A 14,550-nucleotide genomic window follows, 5' to 3' on the forward strand; every position below is an offset into this window, starting at 1 on the left:
TATAATTTTAAGTTGCTGCTTCAAACACACACAGTTAACAGTTTAATACAGGCCTGTTACTTTCAAAGTACAATCAAGGCTAAAAACCTGCTTTGCTGCTCTCATGTACCTTAAGATAATTTAAAAATTGGGGACATTTTCAAAATATTCATTAATTAGTGACTCAAATTGTTCAAGTGGAAAGATCCTGTCTACTTCTGCTCTTGGAATTCTTTCCTTTCGGGTATGTGGCTTCCTGAAGTCTTGAACAAGGAAGTTTCAAGTTCAAATTTGATACTATGGGTCACTGATTGGCTGCTGTCAATATGTTCCTATTCTTCAGTATATTTTTTCTTTAAGAATATTATTAATGAAAGCTCAAGAATTATTTGGTGTCAAGAATGTAGTGATATTTTTGCTTCTGATTAACAATCAGTGGTGTGAATTTTGCCATAAGAAAATGCAGAAACCTTTGCTCTCCGCACTAAGGGGGGAAAAACAGAATTTCCTGTATTGACATAAGGTGATTATTTCACCATAGACCAATCTGACTTTCGTTGGCTGTGTGGGCATGCTGGACCCTCCGAGAATTGAAGTGGCCTCCTCTGTGAAGCTGTGCCGGCAGGCAGGCATCAGAGTCATCATGATCACGGGTGACAACAAGGGCACTGCTGTGGCCATCTGCCGCCGCATTGGCATCTTCAGGCAGGACGAGGACGTGACAGCCAAGGCCTTCACAGGTCGCGAGTTTGATGAGCTCAGTCCTTCAGCCCAGAGAGAAGCCTGCTTGAATGCTCGCTGTTTTGCTCGAGTTGAACCTTCCCACAAGTCTAAAATTGTAGAATTTCTTCAGTCGTTTGATGAGATTACAGCTATGGTGAGTGTCTGTAGACATGTACAGGTAACAAACTGCACGAACACAGCAGATTCTAATTCTGATCATTAAATTTTTAGTAATAGGTCCCATATTTGGAAATTCTTTTTTTGTCATGATCTGGGCTGTTTCTCAAGGATTCTATTGGCATGCAAGATTCTGGGGAAGTTTAAGACCTAGAAGCCTGCGTCAGTCACAGGGGACGTATTTGCCATGGTTAAAATGTATGTGTTGTATCTCACATTTCTAAAAGCCGATTTAGGACCTAACTACGCCGTACTCTATCACACACTTGGAAAACCTCGCCTGAAGTGAGATGGTACTGGTGATGTGTTCTCTGAGAACAGCTTGTTGATGAAGCATCTCCCATAGTCTTCCTTGCATCTGATTTTTCACCAAGATGTTAACATTGTGTCATGCTTGCGTTTGCTGCTTGTCTATGAAACTTTTCAGTTTTTAAAACAATTTTGTTGCTAAAAACCAGCTGTTCTAGTTGTCTTCCTCTTTCCTCCCCTTCCATTCTTTCTCCAAGGAAAGCACCATTCTGGATTCAGTACTGGGTGTTCAGTGAAAGTATAGAAAACATACACGGGAATGATAGTTTTCTATCTGTAGACAATATTTAAGTATTTTTGGCCATAAATGGCATATTATAGTTTATGTATTTGTCTGCATTTGCTCTATTTGAGATTTATCCATATGGATACACGTATTTTGTTGTTTTGTTTGGTAAAATAAGTAATAACAGTTTGAAGACCCCTTTGTTCTACTTCCTCTGAAGTGTCACCTGTAAGTTCATTTGGCAGTTTCACATTTCCCAGGTTAAAATGTGTTCTGTGACACCAGCTTACAAAAACAAAAACTCTCCCAGAAAACTTAGCTGCCCAGAGGCCCAACAGCTCCATTCATTCCCTGGCTTCGGGATGGCCAAGTGATTGTTGGCAATGTGTGTATTAGGTAACAGGTGTGCAAATCAGTGGTGGGTTTCTTGGCCTTTCAGACTGGAGACGGTGTAAATGATGCTCCTGCTCTGAAGAAATCTGAGATCGGCATTGCTATGGGCTCTGGCACCGCCGTAGCTAAAACAGCCTCTGAGATGGTCCTGGCTGATGACAACTTCTCCACCATTGTGGCTGCCGTGGAGGAAGGACGGGCCATATACAACAACATGAAGCAGTTCATCCGCTACCTCATCTCATCTAATGTCGGGGAGGTTGTCTGGTGAGTACCCGTGGCAGACTGTGCGTCTCCCTCGGCTGGTGGTTCATGTGGCAGCAGCTTTGCTCTCGGTGCAGTGGGAGGGGTGGGCGGCAGGTGGAGGGTGAGGCCCTAGTGGAGGTAAAGGTGCTCCTCTGGCCCCCAGGAGGGCTGCCTGCGACTACCGCAGTGTGCAGAGGACACACTTGAACAGAGAAAGGGGTTTGAATTAACTGTATAATATGACATCAAATTCTTGGCCTTCTAAAAGTTAATTTGGAATTTGGGTATAATAAACGTTTTATGATTACTCAGGGGAAAAGTTATTTCAAGTAATCGTTGCTGTCCACCAATTTTTATGGGAGAGGAGGGGATGTTGATGTTAAATAGTGGGCAAAAATAATTTGGGGTCTTTCTCTTCTTTCCTTGGGTGGACACAGTATTTTCCTAACAGCAGCCCTTGGATTTCCTGAGGCTTTAATTCCTGTCCAGCTGCTCTGGGTCAATCTGGTGACAGATGGCCTGCCTGCCACTGCCCTGGGGTTCAACCCTCCTGATCTGGACATTATGAACAAACCACCCCGGAACCCAAAGGAACCACTGATCAGTGGGTGGCTCTTTTTCCGTTACCTGGCTATTGGCTGTGAGTATGGTTTTTTATATTATTTTTTAAAAAATACTATTTATTTGGCTGCATTGGGTCTTAGTTTGCGGCATACAGGATCTTTCGTTGCGTCATACAAACTCTTGCGGCATGTGGGATCTAGTTCCTGACGAGGGATCGAATCCCAGCCCCTGCACTGGGAGCATGGAGCCTTAGCCACTATATTATTGACTTTTAAACAAAACGTTTATGAGTCCAAACATTTCATAAATTCATCCCTTAAAAGCACATTTTTTTTTTCTATCCCCATATTAGGGTAGCACAATATGGCAGCTGTCCTCTTTCAGGTTAATGAGCTATGTATCCAGTTTACAGTAAGGTTAGTCCCTCGTTTTAGGGCTTTTGTTCTTCCTTTGGCCTTTGTGAATTAGGTTCTCAGATTTAACCCATGGGCAAAGGAAATAACAGGGGCAACTCAGGCCTTACCTCACCAAGACTCCCTTTCCCTGAGTGAGAGCAGGGTCCTGTGCATTTATCAGCAGTGTTGGCTCTTCTGCATGTGTTGTCACTGTCCACCTCATCCTGACCCAGGATGCTGCTTCTCTCTCTCTCTTTTCGTAGGTTAGGAAAGTGAGGTCCAGAGAGGCTAAATGACGTCCCTAGGATCCCACAGGGCTTCCCTGATGGCTCAGTGGGTAAAGAATCCGCCCACAATACAGGAGACACAGGAGACGCAAGTTTGATTCCCGGGTTGGGAAGATCCCCTGGAGAAGGGCATGGCAACCCAATCCAGGATTCTTGTCTGGAGACTCCCATGGACAAAGGAGCCTGGCAGGCTAGAGTCCAAAGGGTCGCAGAGTCAGACACGACTGAGTGACCGCACACCCACAGGGTCCCATAGGAGACTCTTTCAGTAAATTGACGTGACTTAACACTCAGAGCGTAAAACAGGAGGACTCTCAGCCAGCCAGTGCCCCAGCAGCAGTCTCTCATGTGGCTTCCCAGCAAACGGATCTGTCTTACGTATTTACTTCCGCAAGTGATGCTGTGCTGTAAGCGGCTGTGTCTGAGCCTTGTCGTTGCATTGTTCTCCCTCTTTGTTGGGTAGTTCTGTGTCGGTACACCACCTGCCCACGGTTTTGTTGCGATTGCTGGGCTAGAGGGTATGCACGCTTGGACCTTGAGTGGCTACTACTGCACTGGGACAGTCTATTCGCAAGTCCCCGTGTTCTCTGCTACCCTTTGTTGCTTCTTTGTAATTTGAATTCAAAAGTAATTGGGGGCGGGGATAGTCCCAGAAGTGGCTTTGAGCACTGTCGTGTGCTTAGTGTTCTGCACTAACTGCTCTAGTGGCCTTTCCATGTGGGGGCTCTGCCAGGACTCTGATGGAGCAAAGACACTAGAGTGTCACTGGAAACCTAAGTTTGCCAAGCAGTCATGGAGGGGTGATCTGGTGCTCTAGCACAGTGTGGCATCACATGGACGACAGGTACCCGAGCCTTAACGTACTGGCTGCTGGTTAGAGAGGGCATGACTGGTGTAAAGGTCCTCCCAATTCTAGTAGTTCTAGCAGGTTCTTTCCTCACAGATTCTCAAAGGAGAAGCTGCCTAGTTCTTCTGCACCACAGACATCCCCTCATTGTGGAGACCCTCTAACTGCTTTAGCTGATGCGAGTTAGCAGGTGCTGGTGGCGGCACAGGCTCAGTGACTCCACGTCTCTGATCTCCGTCCCGGGGGTTGGCCCATGAAGCAGTACCTGCAGAGATGCTGCAAGCTGTGAACCCCATGTGTATTAGCGTCGTGATATTTGTTCCAGGTTACGTTGGCGCTGCTACGGTGGGTGCTGCCGCGTGGTGGTTCATTGCTGCCGAGGGTGGTCCAAGAGTGTCCTTCTACCAGCTGGTACGTAGCCATCTTTCTTTCTGTACCTTAAATGCAGATGCATTGTAAGCCTTCACGTACAAGGGTGTCCTTGAGCTTTCTGTGGTTTGGATGTCTGTCAAATACTCTTAAGAACTGAACAATAAGCAGTTGCATCTAAGATTGTTCTGAAAGACCAGGGCTTCTCTGGGAAATGGGGTGAGGTCGTGTGTGGGGCTGTGTTCTGGGCTTAGTGTGGAATGTGTGTGGACCTTGGAAATGTCTTTGGCTGATTGGGAACTTGGTGTCGGGCTTTTGTTGCAGAGTCATTTCCTACAGTGCAAAGAGGACAACCCGGACTTTGAAGGCGTGGATTGTGCGGTCTTTGAATCCCCATATCCAATGACAATGGCGCTCTCTGTTCTAGTAACTATAGAGATGTGCAACGCCCTCAACAGGTCCGTGACTCTTGTTAACATGCCGGGGGATTGTGTGTGTCATGGTTGATTTAGAGTCATAGGAAAGCTCTGCCCTCCCCAAAAGGAAGAACAAGCAGCACCGGTTTTAAGAGCTTAAGTCATCATCGCCTCCAGGAAGCAGTGGGAGTGCTTAGCCACATGTTCCTTAAGAGACAGCAGAGGCCAAAAATAGGGACTTCAGTGCCCACAGGGAAGGAGCTGTTGCCCTTTAGCATCAAGACAGACGGTATCATCTAATTATGCCAGTGACAAAAATGGAAATTTCAAAATAGCCTAAGTGTCAAGGGCAATTGAGAGCAGCTTTGAACCCACTGAAATAAGATCACTCTGCCGAAGCCTAGATTTAAGTTGAAATCTGTCCTACATCTGAATGTTATTCCTTAACTTTGCCACCGTAGAAACTTAATACAATTAGGTCAGTGGGCAATGCCAAGGCCGCCGTCGACCTTACTGAAGTGTGATTCCGAACAGACTCTGTCAGTGAGGGCACATGCCTTTGCCCTTTGGTGGGCATATTTCACCTGCCTCTCCTTGTTCCACAGCTTGTCTGAAAACCAGTCCTTGCTGAGGATGCCCCCTTGGGAGAACATATGGCTCGTGGGCTCCATCTGCCTGTCGATGTCACTCCACTTCCTAATCCTTTACGTGGAACCCTTGCCAGTAAGCAGTGTGGGGAGCCCGTTTGGGGCCTGTCTGCCTGTCCAGCAAGTTGGGGAGCTTGATGAGGTTTCTTTGTGTTTCAGCTTATTTTCCAGATCACACCGCTGAATGTGACCCAATGGCTGATGGTGCTGAAAATCTCCTTGCCTGTGATTCTAATGGATGAGACCCTCAAGTTTGTGGCCCGCAACTACCTAGAACCTGGTAAAGAGTGTGTGCAGCCTGCCACCAAACCCTGCTCGTTTTCGGCATGCACCGATGGGATCTCCTGGCCCTTTGTGCTGCTCATAATGCCCCTGGTGGTCTGGGTCTATAGCACAGACACTAACTTTAGTGATATGTTCTGGTCTTGACTGACAGTTTTGCATAAAGAAGATGTTTAACTTAATCAATTAATTTTTTATTGTTTAAAGCAACTGTCTATTTCTGCTGAACTTTCACATGAACATATTGGCTGGTGAAGGAAGTTTCATATTCTAGATTTTGTTTTGCTTTTTCTGACTTCAGTGGGGCAAGATTTTCCTTTTTTATACACATAATTAAAGTGTCCATTGACATGTACAGAGAACTAACACTATTTTATGCAAATATTTTTTTGTAGATGAAAAAAAGCATGTACAGTGTTCTGTTTAATACTCATCCTTGTAAAAAAAATAGTTGAGCCAGCAGACATTGTCAGCAAATTAATTGGCAGCAGATTTTAGGAAGTGAATGTGTGTGGTTTTTTTCTAAAACTAAATAGCATGTATTGTGTCTTTTGCATGATCATCTGGATTTAATCTGAGATCACAGTCTAATTTTTATTCATAAGCCAATTTTTCTGCACTGAGCAGAGTACTGCTACCTCAGTCAGTATTTTTTGGTTTGCCACCCCTCCACCCCTCAGCCCTGTGTTCACCTCCACCCCCACCCTGCTCGCTGCTTCTCCTGTAGGGTTTTGATGGTTCTGTTTACATCAGTCTTAACAAGAGGTATGCTTGTTCTCGCTTGTGCAGAAAACATTGTTCCAGATTCAATCGACTGGGTTCATGTCCCCTCACATAGTTTTTAAGGTTATTTATTTAAAGGTCTAATGTATTTTATTGTAACAGACATTGTTTTGCCAACATTGCCTATTTCAGTGGCACTTCACAATCTAGTTTAAAAAGAAAAATAAAACATTTTAAATGGACAGAGAAAAATAACCGTCTTGTTTTTAACTATTAAGTGGCTTAGTTCTCTTAGGTTCTTAGCTCAGAATTATTTACTGTGCTCGAGGGGAAGAAGGATCCTGTTCTGCTGCGTAGGTCATTGTAGGAATTTTATTTTTGGTGTATAGGCGCTAATTGTCATTTGTGATACATTTTTATGCAAGTTTCTGCTGGCCTATTTTAGCCTGGTGTAGAGGACATAAGGGGGTGTGTGTGTGTGTGTGTGTGTGTGTGTTTTGTAAAATTTGTAAATAGCACATGACCAAATGAACATATTGTATAGAACTATTTTTATTTGAATGTGGCACTAACCACCACCATTGTTACTATGATAAATGTTTGCGCATGTTCGAGATCAGTCTTACCAACAGTGTATAAGTCATTAACAGTCCTAACTGTGGTGTTTTCCTCCAATGCCTTCCAACATCCATCAACTAACGTGAGTATTCCCTGGAATTTGGATGCTTTAGCCTAAAGGTGACTGCCACTAAATGAGCTGGCTGTATAAGACACTGATGAGTCAGGCACCCTGAGAGGAGCGGGTACACGATACATGGCACCTGTGGGCTGGAGTGGCTGCTCTAGATGCCACCCACTACCTTGGACAGCGGCACAGCCAGGTGTCAGGGAGGACCTGGGGGAAGACAGAGTAGTTCTGCTTTGGTCAGACTGACAGGTACCTTCACAAACGCTGAGATGCAGATCACAGGAAAACTTGTCAGCTTCTTTGATCTTTGTTAGCGGCAAGGACTGGTCCCAGAATCTTGCTACCTGGATCATTAAAAAGCAAAAAGCAAGCGAAAGCAAGTAACTGAACCAGTAAACTCATGCATCATTTTGTTCTCCCCACCCGGTCACACCACACAGCTTGCAGGATATTTTGAACTAGGGCTCCAGCAGTGAGAACAGAGTCCTAACCACTGGGTCACTGGGGAATTCCCTGGTTCATTTTTAAGTAGGCCATCTTTTTCTACCTTCTGGGTCATATCCTTTGTAGCTAAGACTTATCTTTTCTCTCCAGGGTACATTAAAGCAGTTACTAGACCACAGCCGAGCATTAGCCAAAGTGAAGGGCCTAGGCAGTACATATTCATGCTGGTAGCTCCCTCCGTGTGAAGCCCCTCGTGTTCTTGTGGGTACCTGAAGACCCGGATACAGGGCCAGCTGAATAACATGTAAATGCTGCGAGCATGAGGAAGGTTAACAGGTATCAAGCAGAACAGGGTGCTGCCAAAGTTTAAGAGGTTTCCGTGTACGGGGTAGAAAGGGCACATGGAGACGGATTCTTAACGCAGAGTCCTGGTCTGGCTCCCTGAGGCCTCAGAGGAAAGGGAAGCTGGTTTGCTTGGCAGAGACTATAGGAGGTACGTTTTGCCAACTTTAGCATTATGAATTGCAGAAAGAAACAAGTTGAGCAAATCAAATGCAAGGAGTGTGTCTTGGCTGCAAACCAAACCAGGATGTCTGAGCTTGTTGGGTGGGGTGCTATTCAATGGTCAACTTTTCCTGACTCAGTTCCTTGATGATTTATTGGCCTTTACAGAAGTTGTTTAATGGTATGGGTGGCTGTTGCCCTGTGGTTTCTCAGCTTCAGGCCTGTCCAATCCACAGGTGGTTTGGGCACCCACTTCCCTCAACCCAGACAGCTGGGAGTCAGGGAGACCTGGTGCTACAGAGCCCCTTAGCTGCTCTGCTTCAGGCTTTGCCACCAAAAACCATGTCCACACTGGCACCTCCTCAGTAGTTGGTGCTGCTGTGGGCACATCCCTGGCCCCTGAACTTGTGGGGAGCAGGAGGAGTCCAGCCATCCTCACCAGGTACCTGCAAGGAAGGCAGTGTCGGCCTCATCCTCCCTGCCCATGGACTCACAGGCAGCTCTTGCCTGAAACTTGCTCTAGGTTCTTTCCTATCAGCAAGTGGGCTGAAGGCCCATCCCCTCAGTGTTTTGGTTTTTGCCACCCCATACCCAGACTGACCTCTTTCCTTTGCCCAGGAAATAGCATTCTTACATGTTCCCTAAATGGGGTGCCATGCCAGCAACTCATTCTGCATCTCCATAGAGCAGGTGGCACGCTGGGTAGGAAGAGCTGCACGAGCTCAGACACAAGCAGGGCAACTGCCACCTTCCCTCACAAGTGGCTGCTTCCATTTACCTCAGACTGGGGCCCAGACCCCTGCATGTCCATGTGGTGGGCAGACCTCAGGAATATCTGAGACCACAAGCCTTAGCTCAGTGTCTGCCAGGCCTGCTGTGTTTGCAATGTGCATACAGCACACTGAAAAACCACCACCCGGCAGTTAACAATTGAGGGTAATCTGCAGCCTTTTTTCTTGAAAGGGAACAGTGATAAGCAGTTCCCCTTCAAGGACTGGGTCTGGCTGGGCCTGCAGCCCAGAGGCTGGTCCCGAGGGAAGGAAGGGATAGGAGCTAGAGGCTTGGCGCTGATTACCATACTGCTCACTCTGCTTGGCCTTCCTCACCCCCTGCACTGCTAACCAAGGACTTTCTCAACTTCTGTTAAACCTGAAGCGATTAAGTGTCTGCCTGGTGGGATACTCTGTAGCCAAATGACAGGAGGGGCCTGTGAGTTAATCAGAAATGCTGGTCTGAAATCTTAAAAGATCAAACTGAACATTCCTTTTCATCTGTCACTATTAATCCCAGTCTTAAATTAGTTATTCTAACATTTCCTCCCCATATTTCATAAAGCTGATTTCCTCTCTCTTTCCTTTTCAGCAATACTGGAGTAACCGCTTCCTAAACCATTTTGCAGAAATTTAAGGGTGTTCAGTTGCGTGCATGTGCGTTTTTTAGCAACACATCTACCAGCCCTCTGCATGATTGATGTTGGGGGAAAAAGAAAATTAGAAAAAAGTCCCCAACTTGTTGTGTGTTATGTGGAGGAAACGTGTATTACCAGTGGGGTTTTAGCTTTTGAATCAAAATAATAACAAATGTACAATTTAACTTAATGAATCAGAAAGCCTCTCCAGAGAAGTCTGGTTTCTTTGCTGCAAGAAGAATGAGGTTCTGAAACCTTATCCAAGAACTTAGAAGCCATCAGCCAAGTCTCCGTATTTCTCTGTGCAAAGTATCATAGCTTAAATAAATGTACAATATTCAATTGTAATGCATGCCTTCAGTTGTAAGTAGCCAGATTTCTCTATGGTGTCATTGAAACATGCTACTTTTTAATTGGCCCTGTACAGTTTGCTTATTTATAAATTTATTGAAAACACTGCAGGTGTTGAGTGGTTAAAAATGTAGGCTTCTAGTTCATAACTTCAGTTATTTTCCTGAGTGTGCAAACAGCTATTTTGCACTGTATTAAATGTAATTTATTTAATGAAATCAGAAGCAGTAGACAGATGTTGGTGCAATACAAATATTGTGATGCATTTATATCAATAAAATGCTAAACGTCAGTTTATCACAACGCATGTTTGACTTTAGGCTGTAAATAGAGATCAGTTTATTTCTGTGCTGGTAACAAGCATTGCACAGACATGGTTTCAGGTAAATAAATCTATTCTACGATAAGTTCACAGTGTGCTGTTGACTGTTCTCCTGTGGGAGGCGCGGGTGGGTGATGGGCACTAAGGGCCTCCAACCCTGGCACCCTGTGCCCTTGGGTAGATAAAAGGGACAGGAAGTTCCTGTTGACTCTATGCCAGTAGGACAGCAGAGTGGTAGAAGGTCTGCTTGTGTGACATGAGAGCTATAGAATATTCCTGTCCTGGCTCCACTACCTCAAGTATGAGGAGAAGTATGTGTGTCGTCAGTGGGGTTTTCAGAGAGAATGATCATGATTTAAAAGCTGTCAGCAGCTTGGGAACTATAATGATGGAGAGATGCTTGTAATACTACTCATATCAAAATTAAAATTTCGTACATACCCACTAGATAGAGAAAAGAACTAAGTAACTCAGCTGTACTCAGTTTTTAAATAACTGAAATCAACTCCACATACATGGGGAAAAAAGATTTTGGGGGGATGGGGGGATATTTGACTTAACATCTATTTTGATGTCCCAGAAGTACTGACTTCCAGAACACACTCACTATCTACTACTGCCCACAGCTTAGTGCTGTCCTGGAGAGTCACTACAGTCAGACAAGAGAAGGGAAAACGCCTGGGGGCAAACAAAAGGGAGCAGTGGTCCTCCGGGATCAATGAGAACCCTCACTTGTAGGAATGTAGGAATGTACGCAAGTCATGCGTTTTGATGCTAGACTGATTCTAATGAAAATGATTAGCAAATGTAAGAATAGCAAGGAAGCAGTACCAAACCCCAGCAATAAAGCTATAATCATTAAATGCATTGTCTAGCTTAGTACATGAAAGCTGGGCTATCCATTTTGTCAGTGTTTATTCTGGGGGGGAAAAAGACCATGTCTCCCTTAGACTCAATCAAATGGATCAAAAGATTTGAAAAATTAAGTTACACTGCTAAAGAAAAATGGGCAAGTCATATAAACAAAAGAACTTACATAAATTCACAATCAGATACCATTTCATACCCATCGACTGACCAAAAAAAAAAAATGGGTCTTCTAATACCAAGGACGGGGAGACTGGGGATGTCATCTGGTAAATTTACAGATGCTGTTAACATATAACCTCACAGGTCCTTACCTTAGAGAATTCCTCACAAGTGCTGGAAGAGCCATACTAAGATGTTTCTAAAAGCACTGGAAACAACCTAAATGACCAACAATAGGAAAATAAGGAAGCATGCTTGAGATATGTTGAAATCACTCTGCATCAATGAAACTGAATAAACCCCGGCATCAAGAGCTAATATCAAGTACAGTGTATATTACGATACACAAAACAAAAACCACATCAGCCTTTTTGTTATTGGCCACACTGCCCAGCATGCAGGATCTTAGTTTCCCAACCAGGGATCAAACCTGTGTCCCCTGCATTGGAAGCACAGCCTTAACCACTGAAGTACCAGGTAAGTCCATAGCCATATCAGACTCTATGCCAAGCCATGTGCACTAGCTTCCCTGATGATAAAGTCCAGCGCACAGAAAGCTAAACAGCCAGGTGGTGGATTCACTCAGTGCAAGCTTCTCACCTTTGTGGCCTGGAAGTAAACAGGTCAGTTACAAGTTCACAGACAGCCACAGGAACAGGAAGTGAGCAGTCAGTGGTTCCGAGAGGGAGGGAGAGCAGTTTCATTTAAGTAATGCTTGGATGTTACATACATAGGGGTTCATTGTGCCTGTCTGCAAGTCCGAGTTGTGTTTTTAAATATAAAAGTACCAAGGAGGAGGGGAAAAAAACAGGAGAAAACATGGAAATGGAAAGACTCGAAGCATAATACAAAATCCCAGATGAGTGATAAACTGATCACATAAAAATGTAAACTTTGGGGGTAGAATAGACCTCTCTGGAGTTCACTGTTGAATCACTAAGTCATGCCTGACTCTGACCTCCATGGACTTGCAGCCTGCCAGGCTCCTCTGTCCATGGGATTTTCCAGGCAAGCGTACTGGAGTGGGTAGCCATTTCCTTCTCCAGAGGATCTTCCCAACCTAGGGATCAACCCACATCTCCTGCACTGGCAGGAGGATTCTTTCCCACTGAGCCACCAGGGAAGTCTCTCACATATAATTAGCAAAGATCAAACTTTGATGTTCTCTCTTCTGCAGCTGCCATTAGGAAGCAGCTCGTGCTGATGGTAAAAATATAAATTGGCCCAACATCCAGAGGGCAGTTTGACAATATCTATGACATTTTTAAGGGCTTCCCAGGTGGTACTAGTGGTAAAGAACCTGCCTGGAACCTGCCTGCCAATGCAGGAGATGTAAGAAATGCAGGTTCGACCCCTGAGTTGGGAAGATCTGAAGGAGGACATGGCAACCCACTCCAGTATTCTTGCCTGGAGAATCCCATGGATAGAACACCTGGTGGGCTGTAGCTCACAGGGTCACAAAGAGTTGGACACAACTGGAGCAACAACACATACATGCTCAATGACATTCTTAAACATCCAGACCCTTTGACCAAGCACTTCACTTTGGTGAAATCCTCCCCTGTGTTCACAGACACAATCCTGCTACACTACTGTTAGCAAAAGATTGGAAATAACCGGCATGCCCATCAATAAACAAGTTAGCTGTTAACCATGGAATATTACACAGCCTTCAGAAAACCCAGGGTTAGATATATGAGTCAACAAGGAGTGATATCCAATATACATTGTTTGCTCAATGAATATAGGTCCATCCATGCTGTTGCAAATGGAAAAAGTTCATTCTTTTCTTATGGCTGAGTAATTTTCTACTGTTATATTCCATATCTTGATACATTTATCTACTGATGGGTATTTGGGTTGCTTCCATATATAAAAACGTCCCACCCAAGAGCAGCAAAATATACACTCAAGTACATATGGAACATTCTCCAGGATAGAGTAATAAACCAAGGGTTGCTGGTAAATCATGTCCAACTCTGCAACCCCATGGACTGTAGCCCACCAGGCTCTTCTGTCCATGGGATTCTCCAGGCAAGAATACTGGAGTGGGTAGCTGTTCCTTTCTCCAGGGGATCTTCCCAACCCAGGGATCAAACCCAGTCTCCCACATTGCAGGCAGATTCTTTACCATCTGAGCTACCAAGGAACCCCCAAAATTTAAGAAAACAAGTCATAGCAAGTATCTCTTCTGACCCACAATGCTATCAGACCAGAAATCAACTATAAGGGGGAAAAAAACAGCAAAAGGAAAACGTGGAGACTCAATATTCTCAAAATGCTCAAAATCCTTCAAGCTAGGCTTCAACATTAAGTGAACCAAGAACTTTCAGATGTACAAGCTGGATTTAGAAAAGGCAGAGGAACCGGAGATCAAATTGCCAACATTTGTTGGATCATAGAAAAAGCAAGAGAATTCCAGAAAAACATCTGCTTTACTGACTATGCAAAAGCATCTGACTGTGTGGATCACAACAAATTGTGGAAAATCCTTAAAAATATGGGAATACCAGAACAACTTATCTGACTCCTGAGAAACCTGTATGCAAGTCAAGAAGCAACAGAACTGGACATGGAACAATGGACTGGTTCAAGATTGGGAAAGGAGTATGTCACGGCTATATATTGTCACCGGCTTATATGCAGGGTACATCATGCATAATGCCAAGCTAGACGAATCACAAGCTGGAATCAAGATTGCTGGGAGAAATATTCAACAACCTCAGATATGTAGATAGCACCACTCTAATGACAGAAAGCAAAGAGCAACTAAAGAACCTCTTGAGGAAGGTGAAAGAGGAGAGTGAAAAAGCTGGCTTAAAACTCAACATTCAAAAAACTAAGATCATGGATCTGGTCCCATTACTTCATGGCTATCAGATGGGGGAAAAATGGAAACTGGCAGATTTCCTGGGCTCCAGAATCACTGCAGACGGTGACTGCAGACATGAAATTGGAAGAAAAGCTAAGACAAACCTAGATCACATATAGCATATTAAAAAGTAGAGACATTCGCTGACAAAGGTCCATCTAGTCAAAGCTATGGTTTTTCCAGTAGTCACATACAGATGTGAGAGTTGGACCATAAAGAAAGCTGATGCCAAAGAACTGATGCTTTTGAACTGTGGTGTTGGAGAAGACTACTTTAGAGTTCCTTGGACTGCAAGGAGATCAAACCAGTCAATCCTAAGGGAAATCAGTCCTGAATATTCATTGAAAGG

At 44.5% G+C, this 14,550-nt stretch overlaps 2 protein-coding genes across 4 annotated transcripts in view; one reads left to right on the forward strand and one right to left on the reverse strand.

Annotated features, from left to right (window-relative positions):
* Positions 1-10,385, forward strand: part of ATP2A2 (ATPase sarcoplasmic/endoplasmic reticulum Ca2+ transporting 2) — a 57,452-nt gene extending 47,067 nt beyond the window's left edge. The window contains exons 14-21 of one of the 3 annotated variants that reach the window (XM_005217907.5): positions 521-856; positions 1,854-2,074; positions 2,491-2,693; positions 4,472-4,557; positions 4,840-4,973; positions 5,537-5,654; positions 5,738-5,858; positions 9,582-10,385. In XM_005217907.5, coding sequence (XP_005217964.1) covers positions 521-856; positions 1,854-2,074; positions 2,491-2,693; positions 4,472-4,557; positions 4,840-4,973; positions 5,537-5,654; positions 5,738-5,858; positions 9,582-9,595 — 1,233 coding nt within the window. In that variant the 3' untranslated portion in view covers positions 9,596-10,385. Of the gene's footprint in view, positions 1-520; positions 857-1,853; positions 2,075-2,490; positions 2,694-4,471; positions 4,558-4,839; positions 4,974-5,536; positions 5,655-5,737; positions 7,098-9,581 lie in introns of those variants that run through there. The other 2 variants (XM_024977411.2, NM_001191430.1) reach the window with 2 other exon arrangements.
* The window catches only part of ANAPC7 (anaphase promoting complex subunit 7), a 66,067-nt gene that overhangs the window by 12,182 nt on the left and 39,335 nt on the right, over positions 1-14,550 (reverse strand). Inside the window, exon 12 of the mRNA XM_059876093.1 lies at positions 7,525-11,548. The gene's annotated coding sequence lies outside the window, so the exon portion shown is untranslated. The remainder of the gene's footprint in view (positions 1-7,524; positions 11,549-14,550) is intronic.

Source organism: Bos taurus, chromosome 17 (genome assembly GCF_002263795.3).
Source record: "Bos taurus isolate L1 Dominette 01449 registration number 42190680 breed Hereford chromosome 17, ARS-UCD2.0, whole genome shotgun sequence".
Lineage (NCBI taxonomy): Eukaryota > Metazoa > Chordata > Mammalia > Artiodactyla > Bovidae > Bos > Bos taurus.